The sequence below is a fragment of the Phaethon aethereus genome (assembly GCF_964289735.1).
Source record: "Phaethon aethereus genome assembly, chromosome: 1".
In the NCBI taxonomy this organism is placed as follows: Eukaryota; Metazoa; Chordata; class Aves; order Phaethontiformes; family Phaethontidae; genus Phaethon; species Phaethon aethereus.
Window position 1 is genome coordinate 219,698,869 of NC_138575.1, and position 13,814 is coordinate 219,712,682.

The 13,814-nt window shown below is 37.3% G+C and overlaps 1 protein-coding gene across 1 annotated transcript in view; it reads right to left on the minus strand.

Moving 5' to 3' along the window:
• The window catches only part of ACER3 (alkaline ceramidase 3), a gene marked incomplete at both ends in the record, with an annotated part of 65,152 nt that overhangs the window by 15,682 nt on the left and 35,656 nt on the right, over nt 1-13,814 (minus strand). Inside the window, 4 exons of the mRNA XM_082014502.1 lie at nt 3,311-3,346; nt 4,490-4,571; nt 6,757-6,809; nt 11,068-11,120. Coding sequence (XP_081870628.1) covers nt 3,311-3,346; nt 4,490-4,571; nt 6,757-6,809; nt 11,068-11,120 — 224 coding nt within the window. The remainder of the gene's footprint in view (nt 1-3,310; nt 3,347-4,489; nt 4,572-6,756; nt 6,810-11,067; nt 11,121-13,814) is intronic.

Here is a 13,814-nt window from a genome sequence, read left to right on the forward strand (position 1 = left end):
TGAACACCTGCCTGCCCATGGGGAGTGGTGAACAAATTCCTTGTTTTGCTTTGCTTGCGTGCGCGGCTTTTGCTTTACTTATTAAACTGTCTTTATCTCAAACCATGAGTTTCCTCACTTTTACTCTTCCAATTCTCTCCCCCGTGCCACTGTGGAGGAGTGAGCGAGCGGCTGCGTGGTGCGTAGTTGCTGGCTGGGGCTAAACCACGACACACCCCCTTACCCTATTTGCAATTCTCATATTGATCTACTTCTCCGGTTTCTCATGGGACACTATAACAACACTTCTGGAATGTCTATACAAAAGATATTTTTAAAATCACATTTCCTAAGGGAGAAGAAGCAGCTATTTAATCTAATTTTCTATTGACCTTTTAATTATTTGTTTGCTCAGAATTTTCTTCAACCTCTTGCAGCAGACGCCTACACAAATAAAACAGCTTTTTAGATCTATTTCATTATCGCATAACTTGGCCCACTGGCTGACTGAGGTTTTTGATCACTAGAAGTGTATAGCCAGCATATGGTATGTAGCAAGTAAAGAAATCAGGAGGAAAAACAATGCTTTGTAGGCAACAGCGTTCTAGGCCATATCACATTAGAAGGCTACTTTTAAGCTTTGAGTCTAAAAGTTGAACTGCCGTGGTAATTTCTTCTACTTCCAGGGCCATCTTATATTTGTGTATCTATGGATCACTCCACACCAGCAGCCAGTCTTCCCCCACCCCTTTCCTTATATAAGCACAAATATGCATGTGGTAAACAGGGACGAGCAACTAATGTGACTTAAAACTAATTCTGAGAAGAGTTTTAACCTGTTGAGTTCCCCAATCAAATTCACATCAGAGTGTGCCAGATGGAAAGACGGGAGAGGCATAGCTGTTTTCTTCGGCAAGCATGCTGGCTTAAAAATGAGTAGGAAACTGGGACGTAGGGTTGTTTAGCACCATGGAAATTAGGTAATAACCATGCTCTAGCCTAAGAGATTTTGACATAAGTACGACAATACATGCTTGGAAAGGCCACTGCTATCTTTCATTTAATTGATGAGGCACCAAAAAATATCAGAGCAGTTGTCAGGCAGGGAAGTGGTTTTTTTTCCTTCTAATGATGTGTTGCCTCCCACTGACCAACACGTGCATCTCATCCCTCCTATGGTTAAAGCACCGAGACCCTTAAAGATCTGCAATACGTGGAGGGAGGAAAAGAAGCTGGTCTCTGTTGCCACTGTGCCATAAATAAGAAGCTGAAATCCCCTTCATGCCCTGCTGGCAGTAAGCAATTTATGAGCCTAAGCTGGGAAGGAAAGCAGAAAGTAATTCAGTGAAAAATGAGGCTTGGATCCTGGCTACTAAATATAATAGGATCCTTTTCCATTCCTATTGCTCTCCTTTCAGTGAAAAAAAACCCACACTGAAACAATGAACAATATAAAGCTGTCCATGTAGTTATGCCCCTTTTTGCACAGCTGATAAATGATGATGATCACAGACAAATACCTGGAGGAATCAAATGCTGCGTTATATCCTGACGCTGCTTTCCAATACAGTTAGGGACTGAGACTGTGATTTAGCCTATGATTGCACGAGCATATTTAACTTTATTTCAAGTTTATGTGACCCATTTAGTTGGAAAATACTTAATGAAATTATATTGAGGAGTTTTGGGGTTTTTTTTGGTGCACTCTAAAATAAAGGACAAGTATTAAGAAAATAACCTTGCCTAGCTGTGCAGTCAGAGAAATGTTTCCTCTGGATTTACAATGTATTTGGCAAAGATTGTGAAAAAATGAGTGCAGTACTTGAATGTCTGGAATTTGGCCATAACTGTATGTTCTCCATAAAAATTCATTCGGAAAGAGTTGTTGTAAAAAGTCCAGCACTTTTATGGGCCTACATTGATTCCTCATGTATAAATTATAACAGGGAATTCATATTCTGAACCTAAGAGAAACCAGATGCAAAAAATTAAAGGTCTGAGGCAACAGTTTAAAGTTTCCTTATTTCCCTCTTTCCCAACAAGTCACAGTATCTATCGTCTTAGTATTTGTGACATGGGACAATAGCTATACCAATGCATCAAACTGGAATATAATGAAGCTGTGACGTATTTATTGCAATAGGTGCAGGTTGAGTAGATAATTGATTAAAGAAATCAAAGTCCAATATCAGTCGTAAATTCCGCTGCTGTTGTTAACAGAATTACTTTAAGTCACTTCATTCAAAACCAGTTATAACCAGCTCAGTAAAAGCATCAGAAATTGCTGCTTTCACTCCAGTCAGAAATGTAAGTAGGAGAAAAAAAGAAAGGATTTAATTAACATTATTAAAAAAAACCCCAAACCACAACAACCTGCAAGTTTCTCTTTTTATCTATGGGTAGAGTAACAATTCATGTTTCTAGGAGAGATTATGTGGAGCAGCTGGGAATTTATTTTATTCACCAGTGCTTCATTAATCCACCAACAGGAATCATGTATCATTTTTACAACTGTCGATGCAGCAGGCACATTTTGACAAGCGATGGCACTCCCAATTTCAGAAATTAAGGCTTTAAAGCTCTGTCCTGCAAAGAGCTCAGTGCTTTTGCTTGGCAATTTTTCAGCTGCTATCCCTAATCAAAAAATCATAAATGAGGAAAAACTACTCATGGCATACATAAACGAGCGTGATTTCTAACCTCCTGTGAAGAGGCAAGTGATACCAGTCCTGTCCCCACAGGCAGTGGATGCATATTAATACTCTTGGGCTGCTACTAAAGGGACGTGTACCAAATATGCCGTTAAGCCATAGGACCTTAACAACCAGTTACGGTCTGCTACATAACCCTAGAACCCATTCTGTGTTTAAATTTGGCTTGAATTTACACAAAGTAAAACTGAGTCATTAAAAAGCAACAACCTAATATGTTAAAATGGAAAGAAGAACATGGTGCTAAGTCACGCAAGCCACATGACAACGTCAGGTCACAGTTTCGCAGCAGCTGCTAATGGAAGGAGGCAGCCAAGGGCTCATTAAGCCCTCCCTTTGACACACATCTTGGCCCGTAGCGAAGGTCACCTCGTTACACTGATGAACACCACGTGAAATATTAGATCAAATGCTAAAACACAACACGCACTAAACCGTTCTAGTTTTTTGGGTCACCAGGTAAGAGGATGGCAACATGACAGGCAGCAGTACTGCTTCAAGAAAAAGGCAAATTGTGCTTGCCTCCCATCTTCCTTCCAATTATAAAATGCTGTAAAACGTTCTACTAAAACAGCACAGTTTAACAACAAGATTAGCTTCTCCAACAGAGCAAGATTTACCTGATGGAACACAGGCTCCTTCAAATTTAAGTAAACCTGGAAAGATTAAAAAAAAAAAAAAAGAGAAATAATTTGCAACAGAGAACAATCATAACATTATTCATCTAAATATTGCCAAGACTTGTTCTGTTAGAAGCAAGACATGAGTGCCTATCCATGCACCATTAAAGTTGATTAAACATTTGAAGTTTCTTCTGACCAAACCTGAGGTTTTACCTCTGGAATTATTTTAAATTAAGAAGCACAAATAGAAACATTAACATCTAAAATCTCCATATTTAACAGAGTTGCAACAGATACAAAAACAATTAAGGTGCAGAATTTACCAGACACATTATTCATTGTGTAAAGAAAATGTACTCTGCTTTGATTTGCTATTAACAGTTTTGGCAATGCTTTAACATCTCAATTCATTTTACAAAAAGCTAGTAGCTCTTCCTATTGTTAATGCAGTTTATTTAATTTCTGCTTTTGAAGACAGCAGGGCACTAGACCTTAGGCATAACATGCCACAAGTGTAAAAAATTTTAGGAGGCACACAAGAGACCGAGCAAGTATTTTGAAGGCAGAAGATGACCTATAATACTTCTTTTTTTAAGAAATTATTACCAATAAAGATAATGAAGGAGATTCCATCTGTGGTTGACAGCCAACACAAAAGTCATTTTATTCATAAAAGGACCATGCTGCACTGAGAAAGGAAATCAAGTTAACCATAAGACAGTTAAAACTCTTCTAATTTTTTTAACAGCTAAATTCCTTTCTTATTTTGGTTGTTCTTTTAAAACACCAGTCAATATCCTGGACTGGGTATCACAGTTCACTTTTTGCAGTCTGTTGAACAGGATTATTCTCATTTCTGTTGATGAATTAAAGTGAGGGAAGGAAGGGAATGCAGCTTGTCCAAGGTCTCATAACAATTCAACAGTGACTGTTTTTTTCACATCTCTATTCCAGCAACTGGATTAGTGCTTTTCTTCTTCATTTATTCTATATAGTGGTTTAGATCGAAAGGTTTCAGGTTTCTCTGGCCAGCACATAATTTTCCCAACAAAAGAATAATTTGTCCTTCTTGACTGGAAGTGAGAGAGATTCAGTACTGCCTGTGTAACGTTCCTTCACTGGCAGGAAAACTGTCAACCTACAGGTGAAAATGCCATATTAGAAAAAGTTACTTACTATGCTGACGACGAAGCTGTACGTTATTAACAAGAAAAGCAGTGGATAATTGACTGTGTTCTTGTACTTGAAACATTCGTACCTGAAACAGAACATAAAGGAGAGCAATAACATTCATCACTTACCATATAAAGGACACATTTTTCAAGGTATATTATCACAAAATTTGTGAGAAAATTGATCCAAATGAGTCTTAGGCCCTTTGAGAAATTGTAGCTCATCCAATAAATATGTGTCATTTCAATATACAAATTCACACTTTTACCAATAAATGTTTGTTTTTAAAAATCTAGTGCAAAAAACCCCAATAAGCTCATGCATATACAAAAAATAACCCAGTCAGTGGAAAGAGTTTGGGAAGCAGAAGCGTTTCCAGAAGGTGCTTAAGGGGTGATAATGGATGGCAAATTAGAAATGAGTTTAAAATGCAATACAGCTGACAAAAAACATTACATCTGTGAGCTAAAGGCAGTGCGGGAAAGGGACTGCCTTACAAAACAGTGAACTCTAGAGATCTGTTAAAATGCAGATTGTTTATGGCTTTACTACAGTCACAGTGCAGTAAATTTGCTAGATTGGGTACTGGTAGAAGTGGAAGGTAAAAACAGCTAATTGCTCCCAGTATGTAAAACAACTAATTAAAATTAGCTTCACAATCTCCACTCTACACTTCAGTCACAGTTGTGATGGAATTACATACACCCATCCCAGACCGTATCTCCATCAGAAAATACAGGCCAAAACACTCCAAAAAATGAACTCCGAGAAGCACAAAAGCAATAGGGCTAGAGGAAGTCATCTACATAACTCGATGTTACATCTGCCTAGTTTATTTGTTTATAAACTTTTGGAAACAGACACCATCATGGATGCAAAAAAAGGAAACCAAGAAAAAACATGTAGGAATATCTGGGGCGGGGGGGGAAAAAATCTCCAAGACAGCACATTGCAAAATGGCTTGCCAAAGTAATTACACAGCTTGAGAGTCAGGAGGACTGAATGATGTATAAGGGAATGTCCTGTGCAGAATTACCCCACCACCTACCTTCAAGAAAACCAAAATTATTTTTAAAGGCCTCCTAAACTAAATATTAGTTCATTCTTCAGAACATTTTAATTACTACCAAACATACATACACAGAATCTTACTAGAGCTATAAATGCAGTAATAGACTTCAGTGCTTTTGAAAATAATAGAGTAACTATTGCACAAAATAAGCGTGATTATTTTTTCAAACCAATGTTTATAACCACTTCTCATCCTTTTCCCCAGTCACATTCAAATCGGACAAAATAAATGCAAAAGCAATTTCAAGGAGATAGGGAGCTACAATGGAAATATTTCCACTAACAGAGGCATTACGATTCTGGTCCTGAGCTTGCACAAATCATACGAATGTACGAATCACAAACTGATGGTAATTTCCACAGATGTGGGTATAGCCCTACAGCATCCTATCTCCATTACAAGCTACTGGTAATCTTCACCAAAGATACTCCAATTTTCAATGGCTGAATATTCAATATGTTCAAAAGCAAAAAGACATTTCTTTTGTCTTTTTGTCTGCAACAAGTTGATTTATCATTTGGGTTTTTCAAGTGACAGAATAAACCATGTTAAATCCAGGCCTTGCAGCAACAGGCAAGAAAAAGCCAACTTACGTTATCTATACTGTCGCCAAACACCACATTGCTCCCAAAATTAAATGGGAGAAAACATCCTGGCATGGCATTAAGCTGTCATGCACGTTCCAAGACATCCTCCACATAATACTGCACTCAGCTCTTCGTAAAATCTTTTTTCTTTAATTTTCCAGATGAGTGGAAAGCAGGTTTAACCAGAAATCTGAAATTTGCATTTGGAGTCAGACTACATCATAGAAATACAGCTCAAATAAATTACAATGTTGACAATTTTGTAGGTGTTACTGAAGGTGATTTTATGATGCCTGCTGTTTACAAACCAAGTAACACTGAGCTCTGGCTGTGTACTACACAATGCCTTTAAAAAGATACTATTTTTTTTTCCCTGCTAAACAAATACTGGTAAAACATCTCTAAATTAGCAAAAACTAGGATTAAAGCCAGCATGATGCTCCAATGGCCAAGTCATAATGCTGTACTGCTAGCAAAACTGAGATCTCACTGAAATCAGTACAAGCTTCAGTGTCAGCCCCACTGTACTCTACATTGGGCTTCACAGATTCTACATTTCAAAAGTTAATATTTCATAAATATTCAGAAAAAAACATTTAAGAAATACTTACAGGCAGTAGACAAACACACAACAACTGTATATCATTGGCAGTTCATCCAACAGCTACAAAAAGCAGAGACATCAAAACATGAAAACTAGTTTTAACTCACACGCTTGTGTAAATTAAGGAGAGATAAGTCTTAAGAAAACAGGAGTTTTAAGTCATTTGCATATCCACCTTCTTGACTGTACTTCAGTATGCAGCAGTGTCAAATCCTATACAACTACTGAAAGCTTGCTGCATTAATAAGATTATACTGAATATTTTGAATATTATGTTTCATAAAAAGCCCACACCTTCAAAGAATCATGCCATTTTTGCTGTTCATACCTCTTGAAACATTTATAAAAACTAGTTTTGTAAAGTCAGATTGACTAAGACCATCCCATTTATACTGTGCTCAATACAGCCAGTAGCGTTTTGTTACTTCTGTACAAACTTCATAGACAACCTGAAATAAATCTTTTTCTGTAGCATAAAACAGAACTTTAGCCCATTAGGAAGTACCTTGTGATGTGCTTGCATGTTTACTTCCTAATTTTGGAAATTTCTTACATTGTTTTAATTCAGAGACAGGTTTTTTTGTTTGTTGTGGGGTTCTTTGTTTTATTTTTGTTTTAATTTTGTTCTTTTGTTTTTTGTCTGTTTTTTTTTCCCCCCAAATCATGACTGCCGTATAATGCTTTATTGCATTAAATAATTTTTATGCCTTGGGAGAAGACTAGTGTGTTGCAGCTAAAACAATTATTTCTCCAGGAACGTGCCACCTTCATGAAGATGGAATTAAAATAGTAATCACAAGAGAGGTGATTTCTCAAGAATAGGTACATTCAAAATTACCATTTATTTATCATTGGGGGGGAAATCATAGCATCATTTTCTTCTAAAACTTTTCTCAAAGACCATCAACAAATTTTTGCTCATAAATATCTAGTTAAACTTACCTCTTCTTATGAAGGACTGAAAATCACGAAAATGCAAAAACATACAAATGGGGATCAATGATGATCCACTGCCTCTGATTTCGAATATGTTAAGCAAACATTAATAGTTAGGCATCTTAGAATTGTTACACCAGGTTTGACTCTTTCCTAAGAAAAACAGGAACTGGTTGCAAACACGATTTTGATCTTTCTCCATCATCACTGAAAGTTGTTGATGGCCACATCTGTACAGAAATTACCTTCCTACTACTGGTACAGGGTACTTAAGTTCACAACCATGTTTTTCTGAATAATGAGATACATTAAGAGCAACAGCAGCTTACACAAACCTTTTTATAAAGCCCATCTGATTCTGCTTGGTTTGGGAGAATTTTTCTAACTGCCCAGGCAAAAACTTTCCTTCAGTTTTGAAATTTCATATTGTCAAAAGTGTGATCTAATTCTTTACAGAAGGAGAGAGAGGTATTATTCTGAGTGCTAACTATTAGCTTTTCATGATTTTGGTCATAGAAGCTTCAGGAACTGTTTCACAATACCGCTAAACAGATCTACTGACTAGCTGCCACTGAAAGGGCAGGTCTTGCTTCTTCACCCACACTCCTGCTGCTTCTCTCCAGCAAGGCAGTCGCACTCGCCTGACCCACAGCGAGCCAGTTCCAATAGCTGATGCAGCACAACTAACCTTGCAGAAAAAGGTTTAAATCCCTGAATCTGCATTATAGGGTCAGGGACCTCAATAGGTAGCACAAAGAAAGTACCAGGAACATAGACAGCAGCTGAAGGTACCAGGCGTGTTAGGTGGCACCTTGCCACCGCATTAGTTTATCTTTGCTGTGATGCCTTAGAGAGGGAAAAATGGAAGCAATAGCTGAATTCAGGTTTACACTAATAGTTATTATTTACAAGTTCAGTGATATGCTTTACCAAGTCGGACAGGAATTAGCTGCAGGATTAATTCATGCAGCTCTCTCAGAGCGTGAGTCATTTGAGGCCTCATAAAAGAAAAAGCGGGGGGACAGAATAAGAAATACAATATAGCAAAATTTTTCAAATTTGGACAGCTGATTACACTCAAGTTCATATGCTGGCAGCATCTCAGGGACATAATGGTAACATCAAAGAGCCTATCAAAAGATCCGGTTAGAATTTGCTTGCAGAAGACAAACGGCTTCTGTATCTAAAGGAATTAATGCTTCCAGAATTACTGTCAACAGCATGTCTGATGAAGAAACATGGATAGAAGGAAACTTGGGGAGCCAATTTCACTGGTTAAATATGCATTTTGGATTCTTGAGGAATGCACAATCAAGCACATTCCGATAAAAATAAGAGAAAAAGAGAAGTGATCACTTCAGAGTATTCTAAGTAACTGCTCTCAACAACAGCAGTTTTCCCCTTTCTCTTAATTAAGCAATTTGAATTGACCGTTTACAGTATAAAAAAGATTGCAAAACTAATGTAAAAAAAAACCCCAAATCTGTTCAAAAAGCTATCAATGCTGACTTTTAATCATAGCAAGAGATAAAGCGAACAAGAAAAGATTGTTTACTGGTTGAAATGTTTCCGCTATGGTGATTTATGAGCTAGCAATCAGAGTAATTATGGACCACTTGCGGATTACACTTGGCTGCCAAAATAATAACTATACTTTCTCTGCCTCACATGAAGCCTTTTACACTAGTTGGAAAGATGATGCAAGACATTCTTGCTCCCCTCTCATCTGCTTCTGCCCACCCTTTAATTTACTACATTTCATAGGCCCCTTAGTTGTTCTGATGCAACACCAGAACTACATGGTAAGTAGCATCAAAGTGACTTGGATTAAAATAGCCTCTACACAAAAAAAGAAAGAAAAAAAAAACTACCACCCAAATCCCCAAAAACAACCCCCCAAAACCCAAACCAAAACCAACCCAACCAAAATCCACATAAGAATGTTTTAAGCCTGGATCATTTTAATGATCTGGGTTTCAGGGTGGCCTTGCTCACCTCTGCATCAGTGTAAGAAAGAGGATTTGAAACACTGGCAGGGTTAAGAACAAGCAGCTGAGGGAAGAGAGATGAAAAGGTCGAAATTCAAAGCGGTTTCACCATGGAAGAGAATACAGGTAAATCACACCTCAGTTTGGGAGGGAGTGGTGAAATGGATCTAGAAACCACCTTTTTGGTGCCAAGAAAAGCATCAAATATTCTTATATGGTGGCAACAGTATGTTCCATGGAGGCTGACAGTCTCCAGGCACACGCCAGAGATATAAACCAGAGCATTATGGAGGGAAACATCACTACAAATTATAATCCAGTTCAAGTTTAAGACACCTAACTTTGTGCCCACATACGCAGTGTCTCAGGTCCCATTATGATCAGTAGAAATCCAGGACTCAATCAAGCTGCCGTGACATAGGCGGCTAATAGCATTTGAGATGCAATGTCATCTCCAATGCCCCCGCCCAAGACTGGCAGATGTGACAGGGGTGTCTAAGAGACCTGCACCTTTGTGGGATGGCAGCTGGAGGCCAGACAGAACACTCAGAGGGTCTAAAATGACACTAAACACCTATATTCAGACAAACAAATATTATTCAAGTTAAGACTGCCAATGGAGTCTGGAGAACGAAGCTCAGCTGACTGGCTCTCAACTCCACTGACTTGACTGTCTTTCCATTGAGCATGGCGGGAGCACAGACTTCCAGCACACACTTTTAAATGCAGGTTTCTTAATTTTGAATGGAATCTCACTTCAGCCTGACTTTGATTCAAAGATGAATTTCGTTAATCTTCTCAGACCTAAAACAGGACAACAGGACAAGACTCCTTGTGTCCCTGTAGAAAACAGGAAATACCAGGACCAAATCCTTATGCCCAGTGATTTATTACAGAATGCCTTCTATTTGAGAATAAGAGAGAGACAAAGACTCAACTACTGCTACTCAGAAGATACTGACTTCAGTATTAATGCTACAGGTACATCTAGATAAATAGAAAACTTTAAGATGAAAGAAAGGATTCAATAATGAACAATAACTCTAGTCTACACCGCTTCCTATTAAACTATAGCTGGAGGAATTTTAAAAATAACAACTCAAGTAAAAAGATAGTATGATTTCCCAAAGGATAAAGTGTTTTCCACCACTGTAAGCAATTGACTATAGCTCTTATTTTAGATGCAAGTATATATTCCTGTATATCTGTTGGTGGAAAATATCTAATAAAACAAGACCTGCGCTAGTCTTCTGTTCAGAGCAGGAGTCATGTACAATGATACTTAAGGTAGATTAACTTATGTTATACAAGTTTCATCTAGTCAAGAAATGGCAATATGACTATGCGGTGAGATATGCACATAAAATGATTCACAGGTACTTATCAATACTCACCTGCATTTCATACTTCAGGGTCATGTGGAAGCACCAAGATCCCAATCCCACAGCTGAAAACAAATCAAAACTATGGTTAATATAAAAATGTACATGTAAAACTTTCATATACATTAACTTAAATGCATGAACTTTACTGGGAAAAAAACCTAGAACATCAGCATTCCATTTCAGGCACAAAATCCCAATTTTCCACAGCCTTCTACTTTACACTTTAGTCACCAGTGATGTCCTTGAATTTTTTTTTTTTTGGTGGTGGGTGTCCTCTTTCCCTCCTCTCAATACTGTCTCCTATGAACCGATGTAATCTCAGGGAGGACAGGAGTGGAGGGAACCCAGAATGAATGGAACATTATCACTCTATTTATCTTCTTTTTTTCTTTTTTTAAGTACATTAAGATTTATCTGTCTCAATCCTTCTCTAACACAAAGCATCATTCAACTCGCTGTACTGCTAAAGCCTGTGATATTTCTGCTTATTGTCCAGTTTTAAAATGTAAATTTTGCAAGGAGCTTTTTGTCAGCTCTAGAAGCAGAAATGAATTGCTACTAGAACTCAGAACTAGAAATTCGTAGAATCATAAAGGTTGGAAAGGACCTCTAAGATCATCAAGCCAACCCAACACCACTATGCCCACTAAACCATGTCCCAAAGTGCCACGTCTACAGGGTGACAAATTCAGGGTAAACAAACAAAATCCACACAGTATGGATTCATTTTCTGAAACGAGATCACCATTTCCAAGCTCATCCTTCCAGGTAATTATTTTTATTTATTTGAAATACTTTATTTTTAAACTCTGAATTTACTTCTGAAATTAAATTATGAGATATATACTTTACCTATACACAGCTTTTTCCATTAGACAAGGACAATGTTTCTTGGAAGTTTGATTTCCCTGTTTAGAGCAAAGCTGGTAGAGTACTTAATGTACCGTTCATTACTTTGAAATGTTATCAGTGAAACACTCTCATTAAGCACCCGCTCATTTTTATTTTCAAGAATAAGTACATTAACATGATGTCTTATCTTCCTTCAAGAAATTCTGTTTTACCTCAGACTGGTTTCAAAGAAAGCCAAGTAATTTGCACCCAAGTCTTGATCACTGGGTAGTGTTGCGGTACTTTCCTGCAAGAGCAGAACCTCTTCTCCACACAACAGCTACACTTCACTGATGCGTGAACAGACTTCTAGCTAACAAACTGTCCATTTTGTAAAGGATTCCCAAGACAGCTGATAGACACGTCTGGAGATGTTTCTTCAGATGCTATTAGACTAGAATTGTGATTATGACATGTACTCAATGAAATACCAAAACATATAGCTTTAGTGAAACATAAAACTGTAATAGAGCTACACTTAAAAATGTATTGTCAAATACTTTAATGTCATTAATTCTCTGAGAAAATTAAGCATGACTGGCTCCCAGAACATCTAACAACCTTATGCACTTCTGTGAGTTCTGATTAAATTGGCTTGCTTCTGAAAAATCTTTCCAAACAGTAAGCAACAACTGTTTTTCACCTTCATTGAGATAGTAATGAGAAACTTCTATAGCCATTTTTTTATTTATATAGAATATATTACAACTACTGTTCATTCTGAAGAAAAAACCAAACATTAAATTCACCATTAAAAAAGCATCATCCACTACCCTAGCTGTCACAGTGATTTCAGTATCTTCATGATACAAACTCTTACAATTTGTAATGAGTGTAATTTTCAATATGGGCAAAATGATAGCATAAGAAATTTCAACCGATTTTAAATTAACAAAATATGTTGTTAGGGGTTTTTTTTGTTGTTGGTTTGGGGGGGAGCGTCAATGTTATTGGGGCCAACAGAACTCAACAATCAGCTACCTAACTCCTCCCCTTCCTCTTATATGATTAGAAGCAGTTATTTCTAGATTATTTTTCCTTTCCTTTTCCTTCCTTTGCAAAAATTAAGAATGCTGTAGATATTAGCGTTTCAGGTCATTAATCCCACAACTACAATTAATTTCTAAAAATAATAAAAAACCTTCTTGCTTCTGTGTAATGATCACACTTTGAGATTCTTTGATTATGAAATTTTACTATGCATTGGAGAACGATACTTTAGCTATATTGTATAGTAATAAAATAGTTATCTGAAACATGTAAAGTTTACAGGGACTCATCATATGGTCCTTCCTAAAATAAAAACCTCTACTGGAAATGGCTGTAATATTGCTTGCGGCAATCTTGACAGAGCTCATGAACACTGTCAAGTCTGTTTGGTATTTAAGTGCATTCAGTAGATAACCCAGGATGTTACATGACTAAAAACTATATGATTAGATTATTCATCAGATGACACTCTCCCTCTCAAGACTGCAGAGACAACATTTCCTCAAACACTATTGTGGTAACTATGCACAACAGCAGCTTTTTGAAGAGACGGTTTAAATGAAGACTAAGGAATGAAACATGATTCTTTACGTGTCCCATTTATACCTGCTTATTGCAGGGACATAACTTAAAAAGGTACATTTTACACTGCAGAGGGACAACTAAAAATGGTTTACATCTAGGCATCGAATGAGCTAAGAACCAAGTTTCTCATTTGCTACCTTTGGCGTTATACCTTAATGCAGAATTGTACAAAAAGCTTCATGAATCTGTTCAAAAAGGAAGAAGGAGGAAACTGCATTAAGAGATGATGAAGTGAATGGTAGCAGCTGGAGCGTATGTCATACTCTGCTTTACTAACATCCCTACATAAT